General features: G+C 41.2%; 1 protein-coding gene across 6 annotated transcripts in view; it reads left to right on the top strand.

The window, feature by feature from the left end:
• The first annotated feature begins 502 nt into the window (after nt 1–502).
• LOC137103370 (seizure 6-like protein) overlaps nt 503–15,003 on the top strand; it is a 73,076-nt gene continuing 58,575 nt past the window's right edge. For 4 of the 6 annotated variants that reach the window (XM_067483658.1, XM_067483656.1, XM_067483657.1 and 1 more), the window contains exon 1: nt 504–889. In XM_067483658.1, the coding sequence (XP_067339759.1) occupies nt 793–889 (97 nt within the window). In that variant the 5' untranslated portion in view covers nt 504–792. Of the gene's footprint in view, nt 890–15,003 lie in introns of all 6 variants that reach the window. The other 2 variants (XM_067483660.1, XM_067483659.1) reach the window with 1 other exon arrangement.

The following is a 15,003-nucleotide window of genomic DNA, read 5'->3' as shown; positions in this document are numbered from 1 at the left end:
CGTGGTGCTTGTGCTTACTGGTAAGTGTGTGTGTGATGAGGCCACAGTTTTACGTAATTGATCCTAACTCCACTTTACCCTGAAGTTTTTTTGGGCCTAACTGTAAACCATCTCGTCTCTTAACGTAACCTCAGCCTGAAGTTGCCTGCACACACTACATCAGCCCGCAGTGTGTCCTGTCCCCAAGCCCCGGATTGCTACAGTGAAATGCAGCTACTTACACAGATTACCAGCTCAGGATGAGATGGCTTGTGAATCAACCCTCCTCCACTACCCCTCACCCATCCAAACACACCATCCATCCCCTCACCCATCCAGTAAATGTGCACTACATTTATTCTTAACATGTCAGTGTGTCCTGATCTTACTGCAACCCACAACAGTCACCCTGAAACACGCGCGCGCGCACACACACACACACTGAGGAAAAAGTTTCATTATCGTTAAGGTCAGGTTGTGTGGGGAGAGGGGGTGGGCGGGTGAGGGCGCACAGAGAGAGAGAGAGAGAGCGAGAGAGGCAGACTACGTGTGACAGTGCGCGCCTGTGTGTGCGTGTGAGAGAGGGAGGACAGAAGAGTCTGTGGAGGAGAAAAGGAGGACAGATCGGAGGCAGGAAGCAGGAGGGGCTCCTTGCAGTCAGAAAGATGCTGCTCGGACATGCGGACCGTCTCTGAAGCCGCCCGCGACGTTACCGACTCCGCCTGACGCGCCGACAAACCCGGGGTGCGCGTCTTCTGTTCACTTTCTCCGCGACGCATATACAGATTCTCCTCTGGACCGGCTTTTGTCGCCATGCCACCGGACGCCTGCTCCGTCGGATACCGACTCCGCAACACCGTGCCCGCGGTGCTGTGGATCGGGCTGCTGTGGAGCTCCGCCACCGCAGGAGGTACAGTCTAATACACCACTCTGCATGTATTTCACCCCCAAATCCATCTCGCTTTCTGGTGTTGGCGTCCATCCGAGCGGAATGACAGCAGCTTGAGTTGAGTTTCTAGGCGCTTGTCTTTCTGGGCATCCCTGTGTTGTTTGGAGACATCTCCTCCCGCGACTCGTGGGAGGGGGGAGAGAGATATATAGAGAGTCTGAGGCAGCCTTTGAAGTCTCGAAATAAACGCTGTTGCAGGCTATTTACTGTGCGAGCTGCTCCAATCAGTTTTGGCACAACAGTCCAGGCTGCACACGCATCCTCAGTCCATGTGGACTGGAGCCCACTCGTGTGCGTGGGAGCCTCGATCAGGCTGGAGTGAATGCGGAAAGAGAGAGCGAGATCACCTGTCAACAAGCAATGCAGTTGGACTGTTTGACACGCATGTGTGTGTGTGTGTGTGTGTGTGTGTGTGTGTGTGTGTGTGTGTGTGTGTGTGTGTGTGTGTTTGTGTTTGTGGTGTGTGGTTCCTCCAGTTTGAGCAGTGCAATTACAAAACAGGCTGACAGAAAGTGAGGAGAGGAAAGTTGGTGTTTGACACACGCTGCCAGAATGTGGGAAAAAATGCTGGTGAGGTCCATCATCTTTCAGAATGACTGTAAGCACGAGCTCTGCTTAGGTTTGTTTTGATGCTACTCTGTGAGAAACCAAATTACCAAAAAAATGCCCTGCAGCATCTTCTGGGGCTCATTAGACTCACTGCCTTAAAAGAAAACAACGACCCTGCTGTTGTCATCAAGGATCTGTGATCTGATCCAGGAGAATTATTAACATAAAGGCTGCAGCCTGCATCAGGAGCAGGGGGGGTGTGGATGCATCAACAAATGATTGTTTTCTGTCCTTCATTGCAGGTCAATACTCTCTGTCTGCCTCAATCAATGTTCAGAATATGAGACGGATAAAGTAGTTACTTCTTTAACCTGCAGATGCAATATTTACATTTTTCCAGGGGTGGAAGACGATTTACATCAAGAACAGTATCAATAACACAGTGTAGAAATACTCTGTTGGAAGTTATAGTTCTGCAAAACTTAAAATAGTATCAAAAGTAGAAGTACTCTGTATACAAAATGTCTCATCTCACATCATTGGAAGAAGCAATACTGAATTTTATTTACTGATGCATTATTGTGAGCTGATTCAACGACCTTATACACCGATGTGATGATCGTATGTTTTGAATCTAATAATTATAATGTGAAGTACTTTATGCACGGCAGTGTGGCTGTTGAATTTCACACCAGAGATCAATAAAGCCTGAGGATTATGATGTGTTTGGATCGATTCATTCGATTCTGTAAACCAACTAAAGGTAGTGGAGTAAAAGTACAATATTTGTACCTGGAAATGTAGTGAAGTGGAAGTTTGAAGTAGCAGAAAATGGAAATAAGTCATTGGCTCATACAAACACAATAGAGAAATAGACCCACAGAAAATAACTCATGTACTCATGAGGTACTCGGTTAGTTTGAAACACTTAGGCTCCAAGTTCTCTGATAACCTTGGAAACGGCAACTGAAAGATGTTTTGGTGAGATGGATTATGAAACAACAGCATCTTACTGACTTATAGAATATGTCTGGGCAGTTTAGGTTGAATTAATTGCACAGTTTAAAGAGCTAAAGAGCCGGTGCAGCAGCTGGGAATGATGTCACACACCCAATTTGACCAGTTGGTTGCCACAACAATGCCAGTTCTAGCCAGGTTAGCCATGGTTAGCAACACCAGTTCTTCACAACACATTCCTGCACGTGTCTGTCTGCGTATGTCTCTCTGTGTTGGCCCTGAGAAAGACTGGAGACCTGTCCAAGGTGAACCTCGCCTCTCACCCTATGACAGCTGGGATAGGATCCAGCCCCCTGTGACCCTGAACAGTGGATGGATGTAGTTGGCTCATACAAACACGATGGAGAAATAGAGACAGATTCTGAGGTTGTGGTTGCTCAGGTTCCTCCAGCTTTCCGAGTTGGAAATGCAACTTCAGGGAGCATTTCCAGGTAAAACTGACAGCAGATAACAACTGTCCAGGCTAAATGGAACCAACCACTACCGTGAAAAATGTCAAAGTTGCATTATGGGAAATGTAATTTCAGGTCATTTGACCCACCGCAAAAATTAGATTATACCCTGTGTAGGTGCTTGTTCTTATCAAAAACGTTTTGACACGTATTCCACTACTCACAGAAAGTTCCAGACTTATGGCTCCACAGATGAGTCGATCCGAGCAGCTATTTTAAGATTTCTTGGCAACTTTTCACTTTTCCATCTTAAGGTCCTTTAACCGAGCTTCTCTCAACGATTTCTATAGTTGTTCATTGCCCTTCTTTTACATGTGCCTCCTGGCCTCGTTCTTTGGCTCCAGTTTCTTCATGTAAGTGTTGGCTGCTAGTCTGTGCTTCATATTATCGTAAACTTAATAAATGCAGGGAGTTTTGCAGTGTTGGGCAACAAAAGCGATTTAAAACAGACTCGTTGTGGCTTTTTATAAACCATACGACAGTGGAAGAGCTATTTAGAAGTCGCAAAGCACACAGTGAAGATGCTCATTCACAATATTAGCATACTCATTTTGCATAACTATACTACAGTATTTTTACTATAATGTTTTTTCCAGCTATGTTACTGGTGCATTACTGTATGTGTTGCATTTTATTCCTGTATTTGTTGTAGAAGTTGCACTATTTTTCGCTTTTTGGAGGGTTTAGCGACTTGTAAGAATCAACTATCTTTAAAACGTCAACTTATAATGATTAAAAAAAAACTGATTCTAGCTTCTTAATTTACCAATTTACCTGAATGTGTGTGAAAAAACGAAATAATTTCACTGTCAGATTGAAGTTTAAAAAGATGCCTTTATGTGCTTTTTTAAAAGTTATTTTAAAGAAATAAACTGCAGGCGTCTGCAGCCCTGATAATAGACGAAAAACATTGTATGAAAGATACAGATTATTCATATCAATAGTGATAAACCTTGATGGATGTACCACATGATTCTGGATTGATTGATCCAGAATATGTCATCACAACTTGATTTTTTTAATTAAATTTTTTTGGGGGGGCAAATACAGAGAGACAGTTTGTCATATGGAGCCTTTGAATGTCCCTTGACTGTTAGTGAGGACGTCCCTGCTGTGCGTTTTATTAATGTACCAATCAGACACAAACACATGTAAACAAGAATTCATTATTGTTTCCCAGCAGGTTTTAGTCTTCTTCTTAATCCTTGTCGCTCCCCTCTTTCCCGTGTTCCTGTACAACTGTTCGATCTGTGTACGCCGCTGCAGACCCACACGATCACATGCTGCATCTGTGGTTTCATCTCGCTGTCGGGGTCTATGGTTAATGAGATCCCCCAGCAGAGATGTAGCGTCATAGAACAGGCTTCTGTTTGTATGTGCTTATGTGTGTGCTGGTCATTTTTTTTTTTTTTTTTTTTTTTTTGGTTTTGTCTTGTTTTTTTTTATGGACGTGCAGATTGGGCCTGTGTATGAAGATAGGCTGGATCACTGCATGGTTTAATTTTCCTGGGAGTGAGAGCGATAATCTGTTAGAAAGAGAAGGAGATTCAAGAGCTCCAGCTGGGAAGCAGAAGCAACTGCAGTTTGCATCCAGAGAGCAACATGGAGCCTCTGCATCGACCACATTGCCACTGTTTTGTTGTACAAGTATCAATGAGGCGTGTCCGTCTCATTTAAAGAGTATAGATTCTGGTTGCCTCTCTTCTAGCCCGCCTTCCTCCTCTCATCACGTCACCTCTTCCTCTTCAACTTCCTTCTTCCAGTCATCTCTAAGTCCTCTTCTTTTTTTTTGTCCTGCTATTACTTGTGAGTGAGAGGAAAGAAAAATGGAACTGAGGGGGAGACAGAGGAGATTGTTTCTTATGGTTGAATAGCCCCGGCTTTATTATATAACTAGATCCTCAGGCTGCAAAGTTTTAAGAATATTGTGCTATGCTATGCATCAGAAAGAGATATCGAATGAAGGAAAGGAAAGTTGAGGCGTAAAGAAACATGAAGGGAAGATTGAGAAAGAATTGCAGTATATGAATATGAAGCAGTAAGGCTGTGTTGGATGTTTTGTTTTTCGTGTACGTCACAAAAATATATTTTCAGATGGCCTATGTCTACACTGGATGTTAATAGAATCAGCTCGATTCGATGTCTTGTTTTATTTATTTTCAATTTATTTATTTTCCTTGTAAACACAGTTTACAGCTTGTTGTATTAGCCAAACCCCCTTTTCCTGCATTTACTTTGAATTGGAGAACCAAACATTTTAACATCGGTGGTGAATGTTTTCCAGAAAAACTGTTCTCCTTGGAGAAATTAGTCTTCATCCTTCTGTTGTAAAAGTGAAATGTAATAATGTTGAAATGATTTTATCAGTTATACAGTCATATGCTCAAAGTCCTTCTTGTCAAGTGTTTAGAAGCAGTCAAAATAATTTTCACCAGAAGGAAGCATTTTATACGTCCATGCCGACGACAGCTGTGGCTCAATCTTTTTCTTCATTTGTCCAATTTCTGTGAACAAATCTCAGGAACACAAAGGAATTTCTGATTGGATTTGCGGGGGTCAAAGGTCAAGGTCACTATGACACCTATAATCATCAACTCAATATCACCCGAAACACCCTGAAGAAATGTTATTACTTATGGTCCACTTGGACTCAAGGATGAACTGATCAGAATATGGACAGACGTAAAGTACAACTTGATTGACAAATGTAATTCTCAATTCTTTGAATGTCTTTCAAGAAAATGTCTTATTAAGTTTAATGTGGAAAGATTTTAACCACCTACCACAATTCATTAAATAATCCATTTAAAATCAATAAAGGCCACCGTTTGTAATTTTTAATGGTCCAAGCAGAAATTCATTGAAGTCACAGACTCAGTGTTAATTGTAATATTAATGGCATTTGATCAAAATGTTCACTTTTGGTTACATCCCTTAATTTTCTCTTTTATTTTGAAAAAATGTATTTATTGTATTATTTAAAAACTGTCAATAACAGGTTACAGATGCTATTCATCTTTTCATATTCCTTTACATTCTTTTGAAATTAACAAAACAATACATGCACGAATGCTACTGGTTTGGAAGAAATGCTGTCAGAATCCAGTCACGTGGTGAGAAGACAAATATCAGAGACACAGCAGGTAGATGAGAAGAGATGCTTATGAGACGCAAGCAGGTGGGAATCAGCAGAGACAGGAAGTTGGAGGTGACCCCATTTTAATCAGCAGCACTCTTGGCCCAGCAGCAGCAGCGAAGCACAGGTGGGCTTACAGGGGTTTAACCTTTCATTTCTTGGAGAGTGCCACAGAATATGAGCCCCTGATTAACATGATTATACAGATCAGTGTGCTCTTAATGAAGAGCTAATGCTCCGTTCGGAGGAAGTTCATAGCTGCAGTCTCGCTTTGAAAAGGCTGTAGCAGTGGTTTGACAAGTTCTAACCTACGAGCCTCATGTCTTCTGTATGTTGCCTTGATGCAGAGCATGTTTGGAAGCACAACAGATTAAAAAAGAAATGAAACTGCTACCATCCAGGCAGCATCTGGCTTCAGGCCATGTCACTACAGCATGGAAATCAACATGCAGGGAGTTTGGAAGGTGTTTGACAATCCATCAAACTGTGAACATGGCATCCCCTGTTATCTTGTCGCTACTATTCTCCAACGTATATGAGGCGCATCTTAAACCACTTTTACATTGTTCTGATTTGACACAAACTTTGTTCAGGAGAAATAGTGTAGTCGGTCAAGTATGAAGTGACAGTTAATGTTACTCAAAAATCATTGAATTTTGTTAAAAAAACAGAACAAGATACAAAATAACACCAAATACACAAAAAGGGCCGGAATGTCACGCAAAAGGACCACAATCAAAACGAAACACACGATGACCCAAAATAGATACAAAAAACATGCAAAATTACCAACAAATATCAGAAAGTACCCTCTAAATTTCCCCTTTATAGTAGAAAAAACGAGATACTACTGATACTAGATGCCCCTTAAATGTTTTTTATGCCCTGCCCCTCAAAAAGCCTCAGTCTTCATGAGGAAGTTATTCTTTTTAAGTGTTTCTAGGACCTATCACCTTTACCGAAGGCCTTCCATTGATTAACCATTAGAACCTGTTGCATGACCCTAACTATCTTCATCTTAAGGTCTAAAGTCTGCCAAGATTAACAGCTTCTGGCTACTGTCAACTACTTGCTGCTGAGTTCATCAGTCCATTTTTATCTGCAACACAGTCCTTCAGAAAGTCCCCCCAGCACCAAATGTAGATAACACCACCAAGGAAAATAGTCGCGAACAAATTCTCTGCTTTGTTTGGGTCGTACTGAAGTGCATTTGAAGAAAAGGTGTCTTGGTCACCTCATTCATTTTAAATAGGGTTGGCCAAAACATTAGAACCTCTTCCTCTATAGTGCTCTGCAGTACGACTCCACTAGTAGAATTATCCCCGTTCTGACCGTTTCAACCTAAAAACACAGAAATGATAAGCTTGTAAAAGTAGGATTCACGCCAGAGCCACTGTATTGGATTGGATTCAATTGCACTGGTCGTAATGTTACATCCTGATCATTGTATATGTCGGCTGACTTTACAGATTCAGTTACAGACACAGAAAGGACAAATCAATAAGGAAAATATACCATATTTTCAAATGAGTTGCCAAAGTATATCCAATACATGTGAACAGTGCATGTTTTGCAGACGTATTCAGCATTAAACAGCTCGTGTAATTTTACAAAGGAAATGATTTCTGTAAATCATATAATGCCCATGGCTTCATTTTTTTTGTTTTATATGACCAATAATTTTCTTTCCTGCTCACAGCTGCATTACTACGTGACAAAGATCTTAGCAAATGAAAGCAACTGCTGCTAGAAAGCCAATGGAAAAACACACGGTGAGCTTTGCAAAGCATCTGCAATTTTTTATTTAGGTGGTTAAAACAAGCAAACAAACCAGATCAATCTTCTAAAGGGTTAAAAGACAAATCCACTGCAAAACTGCAGCATTTACATACAGCTGCAGTTTTTCTCATTCAACAGCAGGAAAAATGTTGGGTTTGTGGACTTTGTTCTGATTCCTAATTATTTTAAGGAGTGTGTATTCTTGTTGTCGTTGTTTGTGTTTGCTGCAGGTGGAAGAGTGTAGACGATGCACAAGCTGCCATCTCAATTAGTCCCTGCAGTCATTAGGACTAGAAGTGAGAGCTGCAGCTCTTCTCAGTCTCACACACACACTGACATATGGAGTGTGCTTCTGCAACAAACTTACAACAGAGGACACGACAACCTCCCGGTGAATTATTCTAAGACGTGTGTGTGTGTGTGTGTGTGAGGGGTTAATACTGATGATTCTCCTGGTGCTACACTTCCTCTGAGCTTGGTGTTCATATTAAAAGACGATGCCCAAATTCTTAGCGGCTCTTACTGTCAGTGACATCTCCGACTAAGCAGGTCTGCTTAGACTTTGTAACACAGTGCAGCTGTTTAGAGGTTTGAAAGTGTGTGTGTGTGTGTGTGTATTTGTTGTTCAGTGTGAGTTGTTGGAGCCTGCCTTACTAGCTGGGATTATCCTCTCTAGGATGGCTGCAGGATTGCACGGATGGTGCTGACACTTCTCTACAATAGAAGCAATTAACTGAAGCTTAACTTTGTATGTCTGTTTTAAGCTGTGTGTGTGTGTGTGTGTGTGTGTGTGTGTGCACGTGTGTGTGTGTGTGTGTGCGTGCAGATGAAACTAAACCATTCACTTCATATCTTTTTTTTCCATTCCTGGGTCTTCACATATAAATAAGCTAAATATGATTTGTCATCATCATTTAGATGTTAGAGGGAATGTGCAGAAATGTATCACATGTTGGTCAAGTTAAATTGTTTTTGTTCATGTCACTGATATGTAAAAGTTCAAACCATCAGATGACAACTGGCCAATAAATATCACAATTCTTGCCCTCGTCTTGTCATCTGGGCTGGTTCTGCCTTCACTCATATCCACTCTGAGACATAATAATCACATATGTTTTGGGATATTCTTAGAAGTGTTTCTGTATCTTTCAGACATTAGTGAGCAAAATACTTGTTGATCTTGTTGCGATCATGGCCATATTTCTGGTTATGGAGATCACCTGCTACCTACCAGTAGAGTGGCAGTTAATTATCATTAATAATAATAATAATACATGTGTTAATTTGCATACCTCTGGTGACCGTAGTAGAAATGACAGAAACTGCAGTGGCAGTCGGTGACATTATTTAAAAATAGCATTGGGGGGCGTTTGGGAAAAACTTGTTAGTGAAAAAACACAGGACACTGAAATGAGAGACTCGAGCTTCAGTGGATGTTTGATGACAAGCCTTTCTCATAACTCCATAACCAAAGTGGTGGTGTGTCTGAATGCACCAAAGTTGTAGCACATTTAGTATTGTAACCATGACAACAAAGGTTTACAATATGATAAATCTAGATTCTTTGATTATCTAAAGTACTTATGTCAAAGTCTTTAATGTACAGTTATTTATTGTGGACGCATGCATCAAATCAAGAGACAGTTATATGGTGTTCTACATTTCCAATATAGTGGATTGTGTTGCAGCAAGCTGTTCACTCAATTGTTTGTTTTTTTTTTATTTCTACTCAGCATCATCAGGACCATCACTACTGCTGCTACACAAGCAATGAGCCTCATTATCTTACAGTATAATGATCTTAAAGGTCTCAACCCTCCAAGTGCCAGAAGGAATTAATAAATTGTTGAAATGAGCATGTGCATGGTCGATAAACGAGCCCCTTAGGAACAAATAAGAACGAGCCACGTTTTCTCTTAAAGATAAAGAAAACAATCTTCCTGATTTTACAGGCGCCTATAAGAGGGCATTGAAAATGTTGTTCATTTCTGCGCTTTGGAAATGATGAATAGTGATCTAAAGACCGATTTGATACGGTTGTCGAGGATTAGAGTGACAATTTGGATTTTCAGTCTGACTGAGTTACACACGCGCACACAAACTCATCCCGACACTTTGCCTTGTCAAACTCACTCAGAGCAGATTGGCACAATCAAGTGTGTCTGCAGCCAAAGCTTTTAAAAGGTTAATATTTCAGTTCCCATTTGCCTCAAAGCGTGCGCTAAGCCGCCGCTCTGCTCCCTCATCTATCTGCCTTTGATACGGAATCCCACTGAAGTACGACTGTCTGCGCGTTCGACAAGCCGCGTCTGTGTGTGTGATAATCCACAGTGCGCTGCGCTTAGAGCGGCGCTGATGGCTTCGCTGTCATGCTGTCGACTCAGTGCGTTCGTCTCCCTCGCACCTCGACTCGAAAAGCTCCGAGAGCTGCAGAGATGAGCACTGTGGGGGGAGAGAGGCTGTTTTTCACAGCGAGTGGGTCCAGCGCAGGCCACGAGCTTCAAGGTATCATCGCTGCTCCGCTTCACTTCAGTGATTGATTCCTGTCGCAGGTTGTGCTCCTGCACCCACAAAGCCTCTCTGAGCTTTTTGGCCCAAAGGTTTTGAAGCGTGATGTAGGATGAATTTGAAGGCCGAGAAAGATGCAAAGCCTTCATCCAAACGTGAGCTTCGTGCAGGATGACAGCTGCCAGTCACGCTCGGAAGAGGCGGACAGTTGTTTGTGTCAGGTTGAGCCCACTGGTACAGATGCACAGAACCGGAAACAGACTTCTGTTTTGGCAAGATACAAATGTACGATCGACCATTATTAAGTTGAGAAACATTATTTAAAAACTCGGAGCGTGTGACTGCAGTAGCTGCATTTCATCCTAAAGGCAGTTTTCAAGTTGAACCCACAGAAAAAATGCTCGAGAGCACGAGTTTCAAAGGAGCTTTGCGGTTTGTGTTTGCAACATTTTGTGCTGCTAATTCATTTAGTTTAAGTTCCATGTTTAATGCGACTGCACTGTTCTAACAGGAAAGAAAATCATTAAACCCTTGGCAAAGGATATGTTGGACTAAGTCTGACCTAATGATAAGACAGCCCTTAAAGTCAGAGTCCTTTTTTCCTTATTGTCATTAATGCTCCAAATCTTACCGTGTATGCATCGATAATTTATCACATTCTAAAGGTTTAACTGTAGAAAAAACCGAATTATGATAAAGAAACTGTAGCATACTGCACAGGTCCAGACGCATTGTCGCCTTTCTTTTCCCACATGTTCTTCATCCATTACCCATAATGTAAGTGAGCAGAGATGAATGTGTAGACTCGTACTAACTACAGCCATTAGTCAAGTCAGGTAAGCGCATCATATGGAAACAACAGGAGAGATACGCGTCAGTATACAGCAACTGTTCACACCACACATTCAATTTTGTTTACTTTCAAATTCAATTCAACTTTATTGATATTGTGCCAATTCACAACAAAATCATCTCAAGGCACTTTACAGAATAAAGTCATGACATTATCACCACCTGTGCAATTTATCCAATACAGTGGTTCGAAAGTTCTGGCCACCTCATTCATTTTAAGTAGGGCGACCAAAACACCAGAACAACCTCCTGTTATTAGACACTTCACTACCCAGTTCTGCCTCAGTAATACACACAGTAGTATTATCACCTTTATGACAGTTTCAACCTGAAAACTGAATTAATGGCAGAGCCACTGTATTGGATTGCATTGAATCGGACAGGTTGTCCTAATGTTGTGCCTGATCAGTGTAGATCAGGGGTCACCAACATGGTGCCCGCAAGGACCACATGAGTAGCCCGCGGGCCTGTTCTAAAAATAGCTCACCACAGTGCCACTTACCAAAGAGCTGCATCTAATTTTTTTTGTTATTCTTTTTTAAATCACATTTGATGCTTATTGTGAGAAATCGTTAACATGATCTAGGTCTTCACATAGATGAATATCATTAATTTAATTGATTATTAATAATAACATATAATTAACAGTAAATTGAGCAAAGTTGTTATTTTGAAAGTGCGTATTAAACTGGTAGACCCTTCCCAAGAAGTAGCTCTCAGTTTCAGAAAGGTGGGTGACCCCTCGTGTATATTTATAAGAAAAAACCCAACGGACCACACTTAAGCAAGCACCAAGGCGAAAAACAAAGTCCCTTTAATGGAAGAAACCTCTGACAGACTCAGCTTCATGGTGTGTGGCCGTCTGCCTTGACCAGCTGGGGCGTGAGTGGAGAGAGAATGGAAGAAAAGAGCCTTACAAAGCAGCAACTGCTTCCTGGTTGGTAGGACCAGGACCTGCACACACACACAGAGAGGGAGAAGCACAGTGGGTGGTGCTACATAGAAAGGCAGGAGATCTCCCAAATGGTTTTCCATGACAGTTTTGCTCATTTCCAGCCTGATTTTGTCGTTAACTTGAGGATTTAACTCAGCAAACACTGTCTTTTGCTCATTTACTCATAAGGCCCAGGATTCTGAAAAACAGAACAGGGTCATTGATCAACACAAATGTCATGTCTGCTTTGAGCCATAGAGTCATTTTTACACAACCTGCAATAACGTCTTGGTAAAGTATACAAAAAAAACTAGGTAATGGATAGTTACACATTACTCCTTTGCTTTAAGTGCACATATATTATTCTGTACTGTAAAAGCTGCACTGATGCACTCAGGTTCCTGTTTTGTAGCTGAGTCACACACTGAGTCAACACAAATCCTGTAATAAAAGATAAAAAAAACAAAAACAGAATGGTTTTGACACTGGCCAATATCTGGGTTCCACCACACAATAGTACAGTTTGTTTTTAACTCCCTTACATTTCTTTTCTACCTCAGCATTTCCTTACTGAATGTTCTCTAAGTTGACATTTGGCTCACGGTCACCACAAGGTTGATGCTAAAAGCCTGAATCTTTTCTCTGTGCCCCCTTTTAAAACCAATGTGGGTGGTGAAAAGACGTGTCCACCTTTCGTTTCCTTTATTCATGGGTTAAAAGCCCAGTGCCACATACCTGTGACAGGTATTGAGCTACACAATGAACTGACGCATCAAGAGATTCTGGTACCACGTTCTGATAATGTAACATTTAGAAAGGCTGTATTAATAATTAATACATATTTTCTTATGTTTTATACGGTACAACGGCAATTTGCAGACTTTGCGGAGTTTGGAAAAGGGCGGTGAGACAGACAATTTACAACACTTTAATAGTTAAATGAGTTGTGTGGACAGAAAGAGATTTGAGTCCATTTATCTGTAGAATCACATGTAGCCAACCCAACACATTCTCCCCCCATAGTGCCAGATAATGATGCTTCCTGAGTGGTCAAATTGCACCACTTTTTCAAGTCCTCTGGTCTGCATAACACTATTGGATGCTCCAGGAGCACCACCATTTGAAGCCATGGGAACCACTTTACACACAAAAAACTTCCCTACTTCCTTACATTGTGTAACAGTCATCATTAAAGTGCACAAAATCACCTGCCCCCTATGGAAAAGACCACCTGACTCGTCTGTTATCAGGACCAAAGATGTGGGTTGGTAAAGAACCCTACTCCATCTCCTAGTACATCCATTATCATGGGCTCCAGTATGTTGTAGTCATGGTGTCTGTGTGTCAGCATCATGGGCTCAGCAGATGGCTACGATGTAGACCAGTAGACCAATGTCGTGGGCTTTGCTAAGCACATGCTAAAAGCCAACAGCCCATTCAACCTGATCATGGTTCCAATAATTAATGTGGAGCGAACCAGGCTTAGGCACATTAACTACTTGGTGATGGAGGTGAAGGATAAAATAGCATCTTATTGTACTGTGAACAGTGAAACAAGGCATCATTTTTGGGAATGAGTTCTCTGTCCTGACATCACACCATCTGGCTCAGTGCTAAGCTTGTGGACCACAAATGAATAATAAACAAGCCCTCAAGGAGCAAAGCCTCATGTTGGATCAGACCTCAGTTCAAAGATCAATCTATAAAAACTGTCTTATTCTTGTTAAGTCTCCAGCAGCCACCAACAGAACATGCGTTATTCATTAGGTTGTGATCCTATTGGCTGGTAGGGAAAATCAAGGCCGCACCTCAGAATGGAGGCTGAATGGTACAAAGATGGTTTTGTATCGATTTGGAAAAGGTTCACTTGGGAACTGAGGGGAATCTTGGCTGTTGGGAAGAATGGATTTAGAGGAATGTCAACGATATTAAGTGAACAAGTTGTCATACATACGTATGTATCAATCACAGGCCCACAATGTACATCCATAACCATAACTGCATCAAAAACAAAATTTGCTGGTATGTTCAGTGTGAATACACGATTTAAAGCAGGTGTTTGTCAACAACCCTCTTTATTTTTATGATTTACTGAAATGAATGGAAACCAATGGCTGAGCTGCAGGTCAAGAGAAATCGGTAATAAAAGCCAAACACATGGAAGCATGATCAGATGAATTGTTGTTGTTACTAATTGTTTTAGTATCTATATGAGGAAACAAATGGTCTCACAGCTTGGTTTTAGCTGTTTTTGGTGATCGGTCATTATATTCCAGAACACATCTTCATTCTTCAACATACACTTTTTTTTTACCAGGGATTTAGCCTAATGTGAACATTGAAACAGACTTCGTTGATGTTCACATCTTTACATTGTTTTCTTTAAATAGTAATAATATCTTGTGAGGAATGTGAGGCCTCCTTATTGCATGTATGATAAACTTTGCCTGTTATTACGTGAATTGTTGAATTTACTGTATTTACCATGATGTTTCTATGTTGTTTTTAATTACATTTAATGCATTGATAGACTAAAAATACTGTGCTGTTGACTAATTGTTTGGTCTGGCATTGCTCATTTTATGCTCATTTTATGCTCATTTATATTTCTTTGGGGATAAAGATGGCTGCAATGCAGGCCAAGCAGAATATTGCCAAAGAAGACGATGACTGAATGTCTGACTTTAATCATCATTTTGCATCGGTGTGTCATAAACACAGGAGGAGGGGGCTCTATGCAATGTGTTATAAATTAGTTTTAAACAGATTAAGTGAAAAGTTTTATGTTGATCAGCTTGAGGCAGAGATGAAGTGTGTGTGTGCTTTGGGGTAATTATTTTGCTGAGTG

This window comes from Channa argus, chromosome 18 (assembly GCF_033026475.1).
Source record: "Channa argus isolate prfri chromosome 18, Channa argus male v1.0, whole genome shotgun sequence".
Taxonomy (NCBI): domain Eukaryota; kingdom Metazoa; phylum Chordata; class Actinopteri; order Anabantiformes; family Channidae; genus Channa; species Channa argus.
This window is presented reverse-complemented; position numbering and strand designations above follow the sequence as displayed.